The sequence below is a fragment of the Somniosus microcephalus genome, chromosome 16, assembly GCF_052327205.1.
Source record: "Somniosus microcephalus isolate GS21.2 chromosome 16, FLI_Smic_1.0, whole genome shotgun sequence".
Classification (NCBI taxonomy): domain Eukaryota; kingdom Metazoa; phylum Chordata; class Chondrichthyes; order Squaliformes; family Somniosidae; genus Somniosus; species Somniosus microcephalus.
Window position 1 is genome coordinate 17135707 of NC_141002.1, and position 18517 is coordinate 17154223.

Here is an 18517-nt window from a genome sequence, read left to right on the forward strand (position 1 = left end):
CAGTGACAGACCTGTACCCACCAGTACTGTACCCCAGTGTTATACAGTGACAGACCTGTCCCCACCAGAACTGTACCCCAGTGTTATACAGTGACAGACCTGTCCCCACCAGTACTGTACCCCAGTGTTATACAGTGACAGACCTGTCCCCACCAGAACTGTACCCCAGTGTTATACAGTGACAGACCTGTCCCCACCAGTACTGTACCCCAGTGTTATACAGTGACAGACCTGTCCCCACCAGTACTGTATCCCAGTGTTACACAGCGACAGACCTGTACCCACCAGTACTGTACCCCAGTGTTACACAGTAACAGACCTGTACCCACCAGTACTGTACCCCAGTGTTACACAGTGACAGACCTGTCCCCACCAGTACTGTACCCCAGTGTTATACAGTGACAGACCTGTCCCCACCAGAACTGTACCCCAGTGTTATACAGTGACAGACCTGTCCCCACCAGTACTGTACCCCAGTGTTATACAGTGACAGACCTGTCCCCACCAGTACTGTATCCCAGTGTTACACAGCGACAGACCTGTACCCACCAGTACTGTACCCCAGTGTTACACAGTAACAGACCTGTACCCACCAGTACTGTACCCCAGTGTTACACAGCGACAGACCTGTACCCACCAGTACTGTACCCCAGTGTTATACAGTCACAGACCTGTACCCACCAGTACTGTACCCCAGTGTTACACAGTAACAGACCTGTCCCCACCAGAACTGTACCCCAGTGTTACACAGCGACAGACCTGTACCCACCAGTACTGTACCCCAGTGTTATACAGTCACAGACCTGTACCCACCAGTACTGTACCCCAGTGTTACACAGTAACAGACCTGTCCCCACCAGAACTGTACCCCAGTGTTACACAGCGACAGACCTGTACCCACCAGTACTTCACCCCAGTGTTATACAGTGACAGACCTGTACCCACCAGTACTGTACCCCAGTGTTACACAGTGACAGACCTGTACCCACCAGTACTGTACCCCAGTGTTATACAGTGACAGACCTGTCCCCACCAGAACTCCAATAGATTCAGAATTATGCTGCAGAGTTTACATTAACCACAAAGAGTTGATCTTAGAGCCGTTTGTAGAAGTCAGTGCTTTTTAACCACAGACCACTTACTCACTGGAAAGTTAGCCCTTTGTTTTATTATTAAATATATCGATAGATATATGTATTGATAGGTATAGCTCACAGTCAGGAACCATTTTAATCAGTACTTTGGTCATGTACAAATATTCTGTCAGGTAAACTTTGATATAAGAATACTGAGAATTTTTCTGAACATTTCTGAACATCTTCATTGTTCTTCCAATATAAGGCTCCACCAATTTGATTTCTAATCACATAAGATTTTAACAACATATAAATTCAACTGGTGATTTGTTATGGATATTCTTCACCTTTTAAAAAAATAAAACAAACATTCTGGACACACATTGTCCCAAACTCCAGGAAATCAAATTGTTTCGGCCGAGATTTTGTGCTTACTTTGTGTTTTAATTTCTCCTTCCCCAAACAGCCTTGCTTACCATCTCCTATTATTTGTTTTAAATCCCATCATCCCTTTAGGCCAACAGCCTGGCTCCCACATCCACAAGTGCCACCCTTTCCCTTGCCAACCCCGATGTCTCCTTACTTAACTACCAATCTGCACTTTACCAGCCTTCAGCAGCATCCATGGCAGCCGTGGCCCAGCGGAGCATGCCACTGCAGACGGGAGCCTCGCAGCTGTGTGCTCGGCCCGATCCCTTCCAACAGGCCTTGATTGTGTGCCCGCCCGGATTCCAAGGTGAGATGTGTTTTGTTTGACTCAATTCCTTTACCCTGCTGCTTGGACAACTTATCATGCCTTTCTAACTCAGTGCATGCGACGCTGTTTCCTATTGTACTAAAAGCAGCTTCTCCCACCTCCCCCCCACCCCCCCACAACATTGCTCAGCCCATTCAGCGAGCAGATGTGCCGAGCAGACAAGCAAAGTCCCGGGATCGATCCTTGGCCTGTGCGTCAGGGGGAGGGGAGGTGTTACAAGAAAGACTGAACAGGCTGGGGCTCGTTTCTCCAGAAAAGAGAAGGCTGAAGGGAGGCCTGATAGAGGTCTTAACAGTTACGAAGGGGTTTGATAGGGTAGACGTAGAGAAGATGTTTCCACGTGGGGTGTAGTTCAAAACTAGGGGCCATAAATTTAAGATTCACAGATTCACAGAAACCCCACAGTGCAGATAGAGGCCATTTCGGCCCATCGAGCCTGCACCGACACATATCCCACCCGATCCCCGTAACCCCTACACCAACACATATCCCACCCTATCCCCGTAACCCCACGTATTTAATCCCCCTAGCACTAAGGGTCAATTTTTATCCTAGCCAATCAACCTAACCCGCACAGCTTTGGACTGTGGGAGGAAACCGGAGCACCCGGAGGAAACCCACGCAAACACGGGGAGAATGTGCAAACTCCACACAGACAGTCACCCGAGGCCGGATTCGAACCCGGGTCCCCATCAATCAATCCAATAGGGAATTCAGGATCAATGTATTTACCCAGAGAGTGGTTAGAATGTGGAACTCGCTACCACAATGAGTGGTTGCAGTGAATAGCACAGATACATTTAAGGGGAAGCTAGATAATTACATGAGGGAGAAAGGAATAGAAGGATATGGTGCTCGGTGAGGTGGAGTAGGGTGGGAGGAGGCTCGTGGAGCATAAACACTAGCATAGACCAGTGGGGCCGAATGGCCTGTTTCTGTGCTGTAAATTTGATGTAACTGGCCTCAGTATCCAGTGTTAAGGAGAGGGAACAGACAGAGGTCCCACTCCTGACCATTTGCTGGAAAGAAGACGTGTGGGAGTGCCGGGTGAGAACGGGATTGGGCTCAACTGTGATGACCTCAGTGGTTGAATAGCCTGTCACTCACACGTGAAGAACAACCATTTGGGCGAGCACAGAAACAGGCCATTGGAACCTAGTGCTTTGAGGAGAGGAGGAATAATTGTTTTTAAAAGCTGGTGTGCGTCAAATTATGACTAAACTCTTGCTTGCTCCAGACCGACCATTCTCCGTGTGTTTTCCTTCTTACATTTTGACGGCTCTCTCCTTGGTGCCAATAGGGTTGCAGGCTTCCCCCACCAAGCACGCCGGGTACTCGGTCCGAATGGAGAATGCTCTTCCTATCGTCACGCAGGCTCCGGGAGCTCAGCCTCTTCAGATCCAGCCTGGCCTCCTGACACAGGTAGTTGGAATGCTGACTCTAGCAGTTGGAGTGACCAAGAAGGTGATACAGTTCAGAAGGATTCAACAAATCCCTCATGGCAGTCAGAACATAGACACTGGGCTGTGCAGGCAGGAGGTCTCGTGTGTGATTCCTAGTCTGTACCGAGGTAGCTAACCTCAAGTGTAGTAATGGTTGGATGGCTGCTGCAATTGGCTTTTGCACCTCTGGGCTAGGGAGAAGAACAATTAGACAGGCTCCCACTCCTGGCCGCTATCCAATGACCTCTGTTGGAAAGTGAGTGGCTTTGGATGCAGGGTGGGAACAAAGAAAGAAAGACTTGCATTTATTTCACGTCTTTCATGACCTCAGGACGTCCCAAAGTGCTTTACAGCCAATGAAGTACCTATGAAGTATAGTTACTGTTGTAATGTAGGAAATAGTGCAGCCAATTTGCGCACAGCAAGCTCCCACAATGATATGATAATGATCAGATAATCTGTAAGTTTTTTTTTTAAGTGTTAAATATTGTCCAGGACTCCCCTGCTCTTCTTCGAATAATGCCATGGGACCTTTTACATTCACCTGTAAATGCAAAGTGAGTGTACAGGGTAGATTCACTGGGATGAGGCCAGGGAGGGGAAACTATAGTTATGTGAGGGGGACTTGGGATACGTGCACCTTTCCACTGGAGCAGAGAAGGGTAAGAAGAGATTTAAACGAAAATTATAAAATTAGAATGAATATGAAAAGACTATTTCCTCTGGTTGGGTAGTCAGTGATGTGGGATCATCAATGTCAAACTGTCACTGAGAGCAAGGAGAGAGGTCAGGTAAACCCCTCTACACGGAGGGTTGTTGGAGCATGGAATGCTTTGACACATGGAGTGGCTGAAGCAGCGAGCATTGCATTTCTTAAGGAAGGAGCAGATAAACACTTAAAGCAGAGGAAGAGACAGGGCTACGGGGAGGCAGCTCGCAGTGGGATTAGTTGCGGATAGTTCTAGGAAAGAAGCAGCCCAGATATGGTGGGCCGAATGGCTTCCTTCTTTGCAGTTAATCTTGTTTTTGGCGGTGCTGGCTGATGGACACTGGGATAACTCGATGCTTTAGTTTATGTTCACTGAAACAGATAGGTGGGACCTCTGTTTCACATCACATCCAAAGGATGGAGAGCTTTCTCCATTCAGATCTTAGAAAAGGGAGTGGAAACGAGATTGGACTTAAAAATGTTAGTGATAAAGATACATTGAAAGTATCGGGAGTCCATTCAAAATAATCATTTTACAAGTTGTAATTGAAATACTTAAAACTCACAGTGAATGGGTCAGTTGCAAACAGAATCACAGAATCACAGAAACCCCACAGTGCAGATAGAGGCCATTTCGGCCCATCGAGCCTGCACCGACACATATCCCACCCAATCCCCATAACCCCATAAACGGCAGGTTAACATTTTGTCACAGAGTTCCATTGTAGTGTTAATGTTCACTCAATTAATTCAATTGAAAACTTGGGCTAGAGTTGCTGGCAGCTGGGAAATTACCTCAGATCAAAACTGAGCACGGAGCGGGGGTGGGGGCAGGCGCTGGTGGGATTGTTATTGCCCCCTCCCCTTAACCACATGAGCATTTCTTATTTTTGCTTCTCTTCCTTCCAGCAGGCTTGGCCTAGTGGGACCCAGCAGATCCTTTTGCCTCCAGCCTGGCAACAGCTGACAGGAGTGGCAGCCCATACCTCAATGCAGCACGCTGCCGTTCTTCCAGAGGCAGTGGCAGGGACCCAGCAACTGGCGGACTGGAGGTAGGCTCGATCGGTCTAGTCAACTGAAATGAGGCTGCTTAATTTTCTGCCCGGTCCTCCCCGGAGGGAAGGAGTGTGCGTCAGCATAACCCCAAACTATTTAGTTTGGTAAAACTGTGGGCCTGATGTGCTTGTGACACCATGTAATGGCCTAAATGGCCTCATCAACATGGCTGAAGGTTGCCTGGCCTTTGTGTTGGTCAGTCGGGTGTCTGGCATGTGTGGAAACCTAACTCCAAACAAGACTACTGAGATATCCAAACAATACAGTGTCAGCACTCTCCCTGCAGGGACACAGCCCAATTGCCTTAATCCAGAGAACTGAGGCACAGGGTGGCTTAAAGAGTCTCTGCCCAAGGCTGGAGTTTAACCAGCGCAAACCAGGCCATTTACTAGCACAGAGCACTGGTAAGCTTCCAGCTGCTTGTATTTGTTGGCTTGCAGGGTTATTTGGAGCTGAGCGGGAAGCATCCGAGCTCAATGTCACGTTGCCTAGGAGATTGTGTGCTTGGGGTGGGTAAATGGTGTATAGATTTCTGCACTGTCTGTGCATGGCGTGTCTGGTCTGATGGTGTTTTTCCACCCTTCTTTCATATGTCTGTACGGCATGACTTACCCCTCCAGGTGTCACCACTGGCCCAGGTCGGCCGGTCCGTCATCACTGATGCACCTAATGTATTTTAATGTTGGATAACCGGGAATGCCATGGAAGGTTGACCCAGTTCCAATGTCCCATCAGTGACCAATGACTAATGGTCAGGTGTGTCATCATGGAGCCAACTTGACCCCGCAGAGACCCCACTCACTTTCCCCCCCCTCCTTCTCAAGGAGGATTGTCACTAGTTGATCAACTAAATAAGAATTGGATGACTCAGTTCCAGATGTGTCATCATGGAGCCTACTTGGCCCCGCAGAGGTCAAGGAGCATTGTCACCAATTGGTCACATAAATAATAATTGGAAGGAGAAAGTGCCATCTGGCGAAGTTACTCCTTCCACAGTCCGATCATGAACTCTGCCCGATTGATTTAATGCCCTTAAATTTGTGAAGCTAAGAACATATAAGAAGCCATTGCAAGTGCTGTCCATGTCAGACACAAACCCTGTTCCTCCCTTTTCCTTGGAATTACCTCTAACCTGAAAAATGCTCCAGTGAGAGACGGTCGGGGAGAAGGTTGACTACTTGTAACTGGTGGGAGGCACGTTGTTGGTCTGTCCTGAGTAAATGTGATTAGCTCCTTTAACCTCCCTTTGTCTGGCCCAGGAACACTCACCCACACACCAGCCATTATAATACCATCATGCAGCAGCCGGCTCTGCTGGCAAGTCATGTGACCCTGCCGTCTGCCCAGCCGTTGAATATTGGCGTTGCTCACGTAATGAGACAGCAACCCACCTCAAGCTCCTCCTCAAAGAAGAACAAGCAGCAGCAGTCCTCCGCCAGGTGCGTAGAATGCGCGGTCTGAAATTTAATGTCATTCCTCTGTGTGAGCTGAGGAGAGGTCAGCTGACCTGTGTTGGACAATGAATGTTTTTGGACGAAGAAAGAACTTTCATTTCTATAGCGCCTTTCACGACTTCAGGATGTCCCAAAGCGCTTTACAGCCAATGAAGTACTTTTGAAGTGTAGTCACTGTTGTAAAGTAGCGAAACATGGCAGCCAATTTGCGCAAAGGTTGGCACCTTCATTCAGCATAGAATCATAGAATAGAATCATAGAATGGTTACAGCACAGAAGGAGGCCATTCGGCCCGTCGAGCCCGTGCCAGTTCTCTGCAAGAGCACTTCAGCTAATCCCACTCCCCCGCCCTTTCCCCGTAGCCCTGCTGATTTTTTCCCCTCAGGTACTTATCCAACTCCCTTTTGAAAGCCACGATTGAATCTGCCTCCACAGGCAGTGCATTCCAGATCCTAACCACTCGCTGCATAAAAAAGGTTTCCCTCATGTCGCTTTTGGTTCTTTTGCCAATCACCTTAAATCTGTGTCCTCTGGTTCTCGACCCTTCTGCCAATGGGAACAGTTTCTCTCTATCTACTCTGTCTAGACCCCTCATGATTTTGAACACCTCTATCAAATCTCCTCTCAACCGTCTCTGCTCTTAGAAAAACAACCCCAGCTTCTCCAGTCTATCCACGTAACTGACGTCCCTCATCCCTGGAATCATTCTCGTAAATCTTTTCTGCACCCTCTCTAAGGCCTTCACACCCTTCCTACAGTGCGGTGCCCAGAATTGGACACAATACTCCAGTTGAGGCCGAACCAGTGTTTTATAAAGGTTCATCATAACTTCCTTGCTCTTGTACTCTATGCCTCTATTTATGAAGCCCAGGATCCATATTTTTTTTAACCGCTTTCTCAACCTGCCCTGCCACCTTCAACGATTTGTGCACATATACCCCCCAGGTCTCTCTGTTCGTGCACCCCCTTTAGGATTGTACCCTTTAGTTTATATTGCCTCTCCTCGTTCTTCCTACCAAAATGTATCACTTCGCACATTTCTGCGTTAAATTTCATCTGTCACGTGTCCGCCCATTTCACCAGCCTGTCTATGTCTCCTTGAAGTCGATCACTATCATCCTCACTGTTCACTATATCTCCAAGTTTAGTGTCATCTGCAAGTTTTGAAATTGTGCCCTGTACTCCCAAGTCCAAGTCATTAATATATATCAAGAAAAGCAGTGGTCCTAGTAACCACCCCTGGGGAACACCACTGTATACCTTCCTCCAGTTCAAAAAACAACCGTTCACCACTACTCTCTGTTTCCGGTCACTTAGCCAATGTCATATCCATGCTGCCACTGTCCCTTTTATTCCATGGGCTTCAACTTTGCTGGCAAGCCTATTATGTAGCACTTTATCAAACGCCTTTTGGAAGTCCATATACACTACATCAACCGCATTGCCCTCATCAACACTCTCTGTTACCTCATCAAAAAACTCAATCAAGTTAGTTAAACACGATTTGCCTTTAACAAATCCGTGCTGCCTTTCCTTAATTAATCCACACTTGTCTAAGTGACTGTTAACTTTGTCCCTGATTATTGTTTCCAAAAGCTTCCCCACTACTGAGGTTAAACTCACTGGCCTGTAGTTGCTGGGTTGATCCATACACCCTTTTTTGAACAAGGGTGTAACATTTGCAATTCTCCAATCCTCTATCACCACCCCTGTATCTAAGGAGGATTGGAAGATTATGATGGGTACCTCCGCGATTTCCTCCTTAACCTCCCTCAGCATTCTAGGATGCATCCCATCTGGTCCTGGTGACTTATCAACTTTAAGTTCAGACATCCAGTAACTCCACTACCTCCGCTTTGACAGCATCTTCTTCCTTGGTGAAGACAGATGCAAAGTACTCATTTAGTACCTCAGCCATGCCCTCTGCCTCCATGTGTACGTCTCCACCCCTAGTCTTACTACCCGTTTATCATTTATATCCCTACAGAAGACTCTTGAATTCCCTTTTATGTTAGCTGCCAATCTATTCTCATACTCTCTCTTTGCCCCTCTTATTTTCTTTTTCACTTCCTCTCTGAACTTTCTATATTCAGCCTGATTCTCACTTGTATTCTCAACCTGACATCTGTCATACGTCCCCTTTTTCTGCTTCATCTTACTCTCTATGTCTTTTGTCATTCAGGGAGCTCTGGTTTTAGTTGCCCTCCCTTTCCCCCTTGTGGGAATGTACCTCAACTGTACCCGAAGCATCTCTTCTTTAAAGGCAGCCCATTGTTCGATTACAGTTTTGCCTGCCAATCTTTGATTCCAATTTACCCGGGCTAGATCCGTTCTCAACCCACTGAAATTTGCCTTCCTCCAATTAAGTATTTTTACTCTAGATTGCTCCCTGTCCTTTTCCATAGCTATTCAAAACCTTATGATACTATGATCACTGTTCCCTAAATGTTCCCCTACTGACACTTGCTCCACTTGACCCACCTCATTCCCCAGAACCAGATCCAGCAATGCCTCCTTCCTCATTGGGCCGGAAACATACTGATCAAGAAAGTTCTCCTGAACACACTTCAGAAATTCTTCCCCATCTCTGCCCTTTACACTATTATTATCCCAGGCTATATTAGGATAATTGAAGTCCCCCATTATTACTACTCTATAATTCTTGCACCTCTCTGTAATTTCCCTGCAAATTTGTTCCTCTATATCCTTCCCACTAGTTGGTGGCCTATAGAATACACCTAGTAGTGTAATGGCACCTCTGTTATTTCTTAACTCCAATCAAATTGATTCTGTCCTTGACCCCTCCAGGACATCCTCTCTCTCCAGCATTGTAACATTCTCCTTAACCAATACTGCCACTCCACCTCCTTTCTTTCCTTCCCTATCTTTCCTGAACAGCTTATATCCAGGAATATTTAAAACCCAATCCTGCCCTTTTTTGAGCTAGGCCTCCGTTATTGCCACATCATATTCCCATGTGGCTATTTGCGCCTGCAGCTCACCAACCTTATTTACCAAGCTTCGTGCGTTTACACACAATCACTGTAAACCTGTCTTAGACCTTCTTGTATTTTCTCTTAATCTGACCCCACCTAATACCTCACTATTTCTTACTCTAGTGCTATCTGTCTCTCCTCATCCCTTGTGCACTTTGTTTCTCCTTTCTAATGCTACATCCTGGTGCCCATTCCCCTGCCAAATTAGCTTAAACCCTCCCCAACAGCACTCGCACACCTCCCCCCCGCCAACCACCACCACGAGGACATTGGTTCCGGCTCTGTTGAGGTGCAACCTGTCCGGCCTGTACAGGTTAGACCTCCCCCAGAACCAGTCCCATTCAGCACTTGACTGTCAGCCTAGATTGGGTACCCCTGTCCAGGGGTGGGGCTTGAACCCACAACCTTTTGACTCGGAGGCACGTGTGCTACCCTGATACTACACCTTTTGAAGTGTGGCAACCAAAATTGTACACAACACAAGTTGAATCTGCCCAGTGTATTAGGCACAGAAGAATTGCTTGATGAAAAAAGACCACGGTCCTTCTAGTTTGCCTTCTACCATCCTGGTAGTCACATGATACGATGATAATGGAGTTATTGACTAATCAGAGCAACAATCTCTATCAATTAGCCTACAACATGAGGCGAGGAAAACCCCCAGTGGCGGAGAGCTTTGGGAACCATAGGTCCAAAGTCACCTGTTCCTCCCAAGCCCGCTACACTTACCACATCATGTCTCAATAAAGCCTCAACACAACCTCTGGAGACTCACACATCACTGTCCGGACGAGCTCAATATTTGATCTTTTTCATGCGAAAAGTGACAAGTTCACTGTCACTTCCAGGTTCCTTCTAAAATCTCCTTGTGTTAATTCTGTTCCCTTCACTGAATTTCTATGCCACCCATTCTTTCTTGCAATATGCAATACTTTACATTTGTCAGAGTTACATTTAATTTGCAGTGGATATGATGTTTAAACTGTAATGTTCACACGCAGTGTTTATTTCAGAATATATAGGGGTGATTTTCTGATTTCCCCCAGTTGGAAACCAAGCTCCAAGGGAGCACATGTCGGAGGCAGGAGTACCACATTTAAGTAACCTGACATAGATGGGATGATTTTGCAGGTGTTGTGGGATATTTGGTTGTCAGGCTGACTGAACTCATGCCACGTCTGAACGTGCGTTGCTTAAATTGTGACAGTCTCAGCAATCGTTTCAACAAGATGCCCCTGATCTTCATGTTCGAGGGGTGTTGGGGGGGGGGGAAGGGAAGAAAATAATTGGAATCACTCACAACAGCTCCCTGGTGGGTGAGTGAATGTATCGAGATAACATGGAATTCTCAGCTTCACTCTCCGGTCTGCCCGGAGTTAACTGAACTCGGGTGGTAAAATTTGCCTCGGCACCACTGAATTAAGGAGGTGGTGGAAAATCAGCCACGAGGCCCCGTTCCTGATCATTGTTCAGTGACCACCCCCTCCCCTTGCTGGAAAGTCTATTCCTGTGGTCACCGGGTCCAAGATCACAAAAGAAAGACTTGCATTCATATAGCGCCTTTCACGACCACCGAACGTCCCAAAGCGCTTTGCAGCCAATGGAGTACTTTTATTTTTTGAAGTGTAGCCCCTGTTGTAATGTAGGAAACGCAGCAACCAATTTGCGCACAGCAAGCTCCCACAAACAGCTTCTCTCTCTTAGGCAGTCCCTCGGAACCGAGGATGTCTTGCTTCCACACTGAAAATGAGTTCTCAGGTGACTGATGAGTCCAATGCGGGACCTACAGTCTCTGTCACAGGTGGGGCAGACGGTGGTTGAAGGGGCGGGTGGGTGGGGTGCTTGGGTTGACGTGCGCTCCTTGCGCTGCCTGCGCTTGTGATGACAAACAGCAATGTGATGATGACCAGATAATCTGTTTTGGTGATGTTGATTGAGGGATAAATATTGGCCCCAGGACACCGGGAATAACTCAACTAACAACAGAAAATGCTGGAAACACTCAGCAGGCCAGGCAGCATCCGTGGAGAGAGAAACAGAGTTAACGTTTCAGGTCTGGGACCCTCTTGTTTCTCTCTGCATGGATGCTGCCTGGCCTGCTGAGTGTCTCTAGTATTTTCTGTTGTTATTTCAGATTTCCAGCATCCGCAGTATTTTGCTATTTTAACCGGGGATAACGCTCCTGCTCTTCTTCGAAATAGTGCCGTGGGATCTTTTACGTTCACCTGAGAGAGCAGATGGGGCCTCGGTTTAATGTGTCATCCGAAAGATGGCACCTCCGACAGTGCAGCACTCCCTTAGCACTGCACTGGAGTGTCAGCCTAGATTTTTGTGCCCAAGTCACTGGACTGTGACAGCCCTCGCTGTCGAGTAGCCTGTCAGCACTTAGGACTTAGGCTCGTACATGAAAAGTGGGCAATTGGGTGAGATCTTGGAGAGGAGCCAGTGGCTATGGAGCTGTGTGCCAACACGAGTCAGCGCCTTCAGAAGGAGAATGGGAATATTGGAGAGAAGGACAGGAAATCAAATCCAATAAAGCATAATTGCAGGGTTTTCAATGCCTTAAATAAGAAATGTTTTGTTTAACACGACTGTCTATGAGTAATACACAGGGATTCTGATTTTTCTTTCTGTGTACATGTCTTATTGTTTCTGCTCTTTCTCCACAGGAATATTTCGGCCTACGAGGTCTCCTCCTCCCGAAGCTTCAACTCTCACTCCCCGCAGCGCTCAAAACGTGTGAAGGAGAACACCCCGCCTCGCTGCGCCGTGGTGCAGGACAGTCCGGCCTGCAGCACCTTGACGTGTGGCTGGGGGGAAGCCACCAGCACAACGCAAGAGCACCAGAGGCAGACCATCGTCATTCCCGATACGCCAAGCCCGGCGGTCAGCGTCATCACCATCAGCAGCGATACGGACGAGGAGGAGGAACGCAAACGAGTCCCCAACAGGTGAAGAGACAGCGGGCACTGTTACATAGAATTGCATAGAATTTACAGCACAGAAGCAGGACATAAGGTCCAACCGTCTGTGTTTATGCTCCACAAGAGCCTTCTCCAACCTTGCTTCATCTCATCCTATCAACATATCCTTCTATTCCTTTCTCCCTCATGTACTTATCTAGCTTCCGCTTAAATGCATCTAAGCTATGCACCTCAACATGTGATTGCGAGTTCCACATTCTAACAACAACAACAACTTGTATTTATATAGCACCTTTAACACAGTAAAACGTCCCAAGGTGCCCCACAGGAGCGTTATCAAACAAAATTTGACACCGAGCCATATAAGGAGATATTAGGGCAGATGACCAAAAGCTTGGCTAAAGAGGTAGGTTTTAAGGAGCATCTTAAAAGAGGAAAGAGAGGCGGAGAGGAGAAGAGGCTTAGGCAGGGAATTCCAGAGCTTAGGGCCCGGGCAGCTGAAGGCATGGCCGCCAATGGTGGAGTAATTAAAATGGGGGATGCTTACGAGGCCAAAAATGGAGGAGCGCAGATATCTCAGAGGGTTGTAGGGCTGGAGGAGATTACAGAGATAGGGAGGGGCGAGGCCATGGAGGGATTGGAACACAAGGATGATATTTTTAAAATAGAGGTGTTACTTAACCGGGAGCCAATGTAGGTCAACGAGCACAGGGGTGATGGGTGAACAGGACTTGGTGTGAGTTAGGACTCTCTGGGTAAAGAAGCTTCTCCTAGAACATAAGAACATAAGAAATAGGAGCAGGAGTAGGCCAATCGGCCCCTCGAGCCTGCTCCACCATTCAATAAGATCATGGCTGATCTGATCCTAACCTCAAATCTTCTATCACTCTGCATCCACCCGAACCCATGTGATCTCCCGGGAGAGGCGAAAAACCAGATAAAGACCCAATGGCCAATTTGGGAGAAAAAAATCTGGGAAATTCCTCTCCGACCCATCTAGGCGATCGAAATTCTTCCAGGAGATCACTCTGTCCCTATATTTTCTACAGTACTTACCTTCTGTAAAGGCGATCTCCACCCCAGCCAGGAACAGGAATAAAACCATCTCCTGAAATCTAACAGAATTAGAACACAGTAGGAGCAGAACAAGGCTACACGGCCCCTGGGCCCGCTCTACTACCCACAGGGCCATGACCATTCCGAACCCAGACTCATGTCCAATTTCCTGCCCGCTCCCCGTAACCCTTAATTCCCTTTACTTCTAGGAAACTATCTATTTCTGTTTTAAATTTATTTAATGATGTAGCTTCCACAGCTTTCTGGGGCAGCAAATTCCACAAACCTACCACCCTCTGAGTGAAGAAGTTTCTCCTCATCTCAGTTTTGAATGAGCAGCCCCTTATTTTAAGATTATGCCCCCTAGTTCTAGTTTCACCCATCATTGGGAACATCCTCACCGCATCCACCCGATCAAGCCCCTTCACAATCTTATATGTTTCAATAAGATCGCCTCTCATTCTTCTGAACTCCAATGAGTAGAGTCCCAATCTACTCAACCTCTCCTCATATGACCACCCCCTCATCCCCGGGATTAACCGAGTGAACCTTCTTTGTACTGACTCGAGAGCAAGTATGTCTTTTCTTAAGTATGGACACCAAAACTGTATGCAGTATTCCAGGTGCGGCCTCACCAATACCTTGTACAACTGCAGCAATACCTCCCTGTTTTTATATTCTATCCCCCTAGCAATAAAAGCCAACATTCCATTGGCCTTCTTAATCACTTGCTGCACCTGCATACTAACTTTTTGAGTTTCGTGCACCAGGACCCCCAGATCCCTTTGTACTACAGTACTTTCCAGTTTCTTGCCATTAAGATAATAACTTGCTCTATGATTTTTCCTGCCAAAGTGCATAACCTCACACTTTCCAGTATTGTATTCCATCTGCCAAATCTCTGCCCACTTACTTAGCCTGTCTATGTCCCTTTGCAGGTTTTTTATGTCCTCCTCACTCACTACTTTCCATCCCATCTTTGTATCATCTGCAAACTTTGATATGTTACACTCGGTCCCCTCCTCCAAATCGTTAATATAGATTGTAAAGAGTTGGGGACCCAGCACTGACCCCTGCGGAACACCACTAGTTACTGGTTGCCAATCTGAGAACGAACCATTTATCCCAACTCTCTGCTTTCTGTTAGAGAGCCAATCCTCCACCCACGCCAGAATATTACCCCCAATCCCGTGATTTTTTATCTTGAGCAATAATCTTTTGTGTGGCACCTTGTCAAATGCCTTTTGGAAGTCTAAATACACTACGTCCACTGGTTCCCCTTTATCCACCCTGTATGTTACTTCCTCAAAAAACTCCAGCAAATTTGTTAAACATGACTTCCCCTTCATGAAACCATGCTGAGTTTGCCCTATTAAATTATGTTTATCCAAATGTCCCATTACTGTCTCCTTAATAATGGACTCTAACATTTTACCAACCACAGATGTTAGGCTAACAGGTCTATAGTTTCCAGCCTTCTGCCTACTACCCTTTTTAAATAAGGGTGTTACATTAGCAGTTTTCCAATCTGCCGGGACCTTTGCTGAGTCCAGGGAGTTTTGGAAAATTATTACCAATGCATCCACAATCCCTACCGCTACTTCCCTCAAGACCCTGGGATGCAAGCCATCAGGTCCAGGGGATTTATCCGCCTTGAGTCCCATTATTTTACCAAGTACCACTTCCTTAGTGATTTTAATTGTATTTAGTTCCTCCCCCCCTAGAGCCCCCTGTTTGTCCTAAATGCTTTACTGGATTTATTGGTGAGAGTTACGCAAGCGAGGCCTTTAGCTTGAGGAACATTGTCCGTTGAAAGCCTTTGAACGGAGTTTGTAGTGGTGAGCACATTTGGAATTTAACAACACCGTGCATTTCTGGAGCAGAGACTAAGTTTTGAGCAACCTATTGAAAGAGCGGCATGAGATAACAAGGCAGAGAGATTTTCCAAAGAGAGCTGCAGACTGTAGCATGTGCTCGCTGAGAGTTTGACACCAACAGTGGAATTAGGTTAGGGGTGGGGGGGGAAGAGAAATACTGAAGCAGGCCAGAGTTGGAAGAGCAGAGGGTGTGTCCTGGGATCTAGGGTAGGAGAGAGAGGACTGGCGACGACCCTTTAGTCAGTGTAATTGGTCACCACGGATTCCACGGAGTCTCAGCACATGCTCCCATCTTCTCCGAGGCAGTACATTTATTAGAGTTTTTTGAGGATGTAACTAGCAGGGTGGATAAAGAGGAACCAGTGGATGTAGTATATTTGGATTTCCAAAAGGCATTCGATAAGGTGCCACATAAAAGGTTATTACACAAGATTAGGGCTCATGGGGTTGGGGGTAATATAGTAGCATGGATAGAGGATTGGTTAACGGACAGTAAACAGAGAGTAGGGATAAACGGATCTTTTTCAGGTTGGCAGGCTGTAACTAGTGGGGTGCTGCAAGGATCAGTGTTGGGGCCTCAGCTATTTACAATCTATATTAATGACCTAGATGAAGGGACCAAGTGTAATGTATCCAAGTTTGTTGACGATACAAAGCTAGGTGAGACAGTCACCTGTGAGGAGAACACAAAGGCCTAGAAATTCAGTGGGCTTTGCGCCCAGTTACCGCCCAAAGAGGGCTTCTGCGCCACTTGAGGAGTTTGCGCTGATATTCAGCGCTGCGGTAATGGCGGCGGTAGCCGGTAGCGCTGCGCCGACACCGATGACGTCATCGGTGTGCGCAGTGCCCCGGTTCCGCCCCGCTACCGGCCTGACCCCCATATTTAGTTGCGGCCGCCTCTTCCGCAGCGGCCGCAAACAACGATGTGAAGACGGGGCTGTCCTGCAGCCTTAGTGGGGCGAGTTAAGGCGGAGGCGCTTTTTCGGCGGCCGCCTGCCCGCACCTCCTTCCCCGGCCTCCTCCACCCCCCCCGGCATTGCCGGCTGTTTTCCGGGAGCCCGGCACTTCTCCGTGGTGCCGGGCTCATTTGCCGGCACTATCAAGCGCCGATCTCCCCGTTGCAGGCACCTCCCCCTTAAGAGAAGGAGGAAGGCCTGCAGTACCGCAGCCTGCCGCTCCGCAGCGGGTGGCGCTGCGGCACCTAGCGCGCCGAAATTCAGTTTCAGCGCCCCAAGCGGGGGCGGGCACACCCTGGAATAGCGGCCAGTTTCGACTTGGGGCGCAGAAACTGAATTTCCGACGGGCGCAACTGGCTCCGCGCTCAGCGCTAACTTCTGGGCGCTAGCCAGCTGGCGGGCCCAAAGTGAATTTCTAGCCCAAAGAGTCTGCAAAGGGATATAGATAGTCTAAGTGAGTGGGTAGTAAGGTCCCCCCCCCGACCCCGACCCCCCCCCAACCACCCCCCCCCCGACCCCGACCCTCCCCACCCCCCCCGACCCCGACCCCCCCCCCCGACCCGACCCCCCCCCACCCCCCCCCCGGACCCCGACCCCCCCCCCAGACCTCCCCCGGACCCCCCCGACCTGAACCGCGGCCCGTCCGATATTCTTTTCTCCCCCCCGACCCCCGACCTGATTTGCGGGCCAGCTTAGTAGGAGTCAGCCGATATCCGGCTTTCCAGAGAAGCAGGAAGGGGAATGAGACACGGGACAGTCGCAAGAGGTAGCCTGAACTTTTACAATTTATATTAAATACAAATTTCCCAGTCTTATAATAATACCTTCTGAAATCCGAAAAATTCCGAAAACCGAAACTCAGCTGGTCCCAAGGCTTTCGGATAAGGGATAGTGTACCTGTACTGCTAAAACACAAGTTGTGTTTGACCAACCATATAGAATTTGTTGAAGAAACAACAGGGATTAGATAAAGTGTGAGGAGATCTATATGGATTTGATATGGTACCACTTAATAGACTTAAGGTGAAGATCGTGGCACATGGAATTAAGGAGAATATGGCATCAAGGATAGAGATGGTCAGACAACAAAAAGCAAAGGATAGGGATAAAAGACATTTTCTCGCACTGGAAAGGCATGATGGGTGCTGTTCCATAGAGGTCTATGTGGGACTGCTCTTATTTATTGGATGCGTAAGTGATCTGGATTTCAGAATTGAGGGAGCAGTGTTGAAATTTGCTCTTGAAATCAAACGAGGGGTTTGGCAAATTGTGACCAGGGTTGCGTATAAGTTCAGGGGGACATACAGTGGTTCATAGAGTGTTAAAGCATGTGGGCAAGGAGAGTGGGGGCACTCACTAAATTGAGTGGCTCATGTGGAGAAAAGTATCAGTGTTAACTTTATGGACAGAATGTGCTGGAACATTCTATGAGAGCAGCGGCAAATGTAGTTTAATTAAGAAAAGCGAGGTGCAAATGGGCACAGTAGTGTAGTGTTTGTTACTGGAATAATAATCCAGAGAATATGAGTTCAAGTCAAATGGCAGTTTGAGAATTTGAATTCAGTTTTTTTTAAATCTGGAAATAAATAGCTGGAATCAGTAAAAAAGTGACCGCGAAGCTGTCAGATTCTCGTAAAAACCCAATTGGTTCACTAATGTTCTTTAGGGAAGGAAATCTGCCGTTCTTACCCGGTCTGGCCTATACGTGATCCAATCCCACATCAACATGGTGGACTCTTAACTGCCCTCTGAACTGTCCTAGCAAGCCTTTCAGTCGGGTCAACTAAGGATCGGCAATAAATGTCAACCTTGCCAGCAACACCGACATCCCAAGAATGAATGAATAAAAAAAAACATTTGGGGAGTAAGATTTTAAATGGAGCAGAGGGATCTTGGTGTGCAGGCACAAACATCATTTAAGGTGGCAGCTCAAGTAAATAGGGCCATAGAAAAGCAAACTTGTATGAAGCCTTAGTTAGGCCAAAGTTAAGGTATTGTGTAGAATTTTGGTCATTCCATTTATAAGAAAGATATAAAAGCAATGGAAAAGGTGCAGAATGGATTCACTGGGGTACTCCCAGGGATGAGGGGTTACAGTTATAAAGAGAGTCTTGAGAAATTAGGGCATTTTTCACTGGCGCTGAGAGTGCCAAGGAGTGACCTGATTGAGGTCTACACGATTGTGAAAGGTGAGTGATTGTTTCCACTGGTCAG

At 47.5% G+C, this 18517-nt stretch overlaps 1 protein-coding gene across 7 annotated transcripts in view; it reads left to right on the forward strand.

Annotated features, from left to right (window-relative positions):
• hipk2 (homeodomain interacting protein kinase 2) overlaps positions 1-18517 on the forward strand; it is a 295692-nt gene that overhangs the window by 260111 nt on the left and 17064 nt on the right. For 4 of the 7 annotated variants that reach the window (XM_086008608.1, XM_086008610.1, XM_086008613.1 and 1 more), the window contains 5 exons: positions 1593-1812; positions 3134-3255; positions 4894-5036; positions 6300-6479; positions 12160-12441. In XM_086008608.1, coding sequence (XP_085864734.1) covers positions 1593-1812; positions 3134-3255; positions 4894-5036; positions 6300-6479; positions 12160-12441 — 947 coding nt within the window. The remainder of the gene's footprint in view (positions 1-1592; positions 1813-3133; positions 3256-4893; positions 5037-6299; positions 6480-12159; positions 12442-18517) is intronic. The other 3 variants (XM_086008609.1, XM_086008611.1, XM_086008612.1) reach the window with 3 other exon arrangements.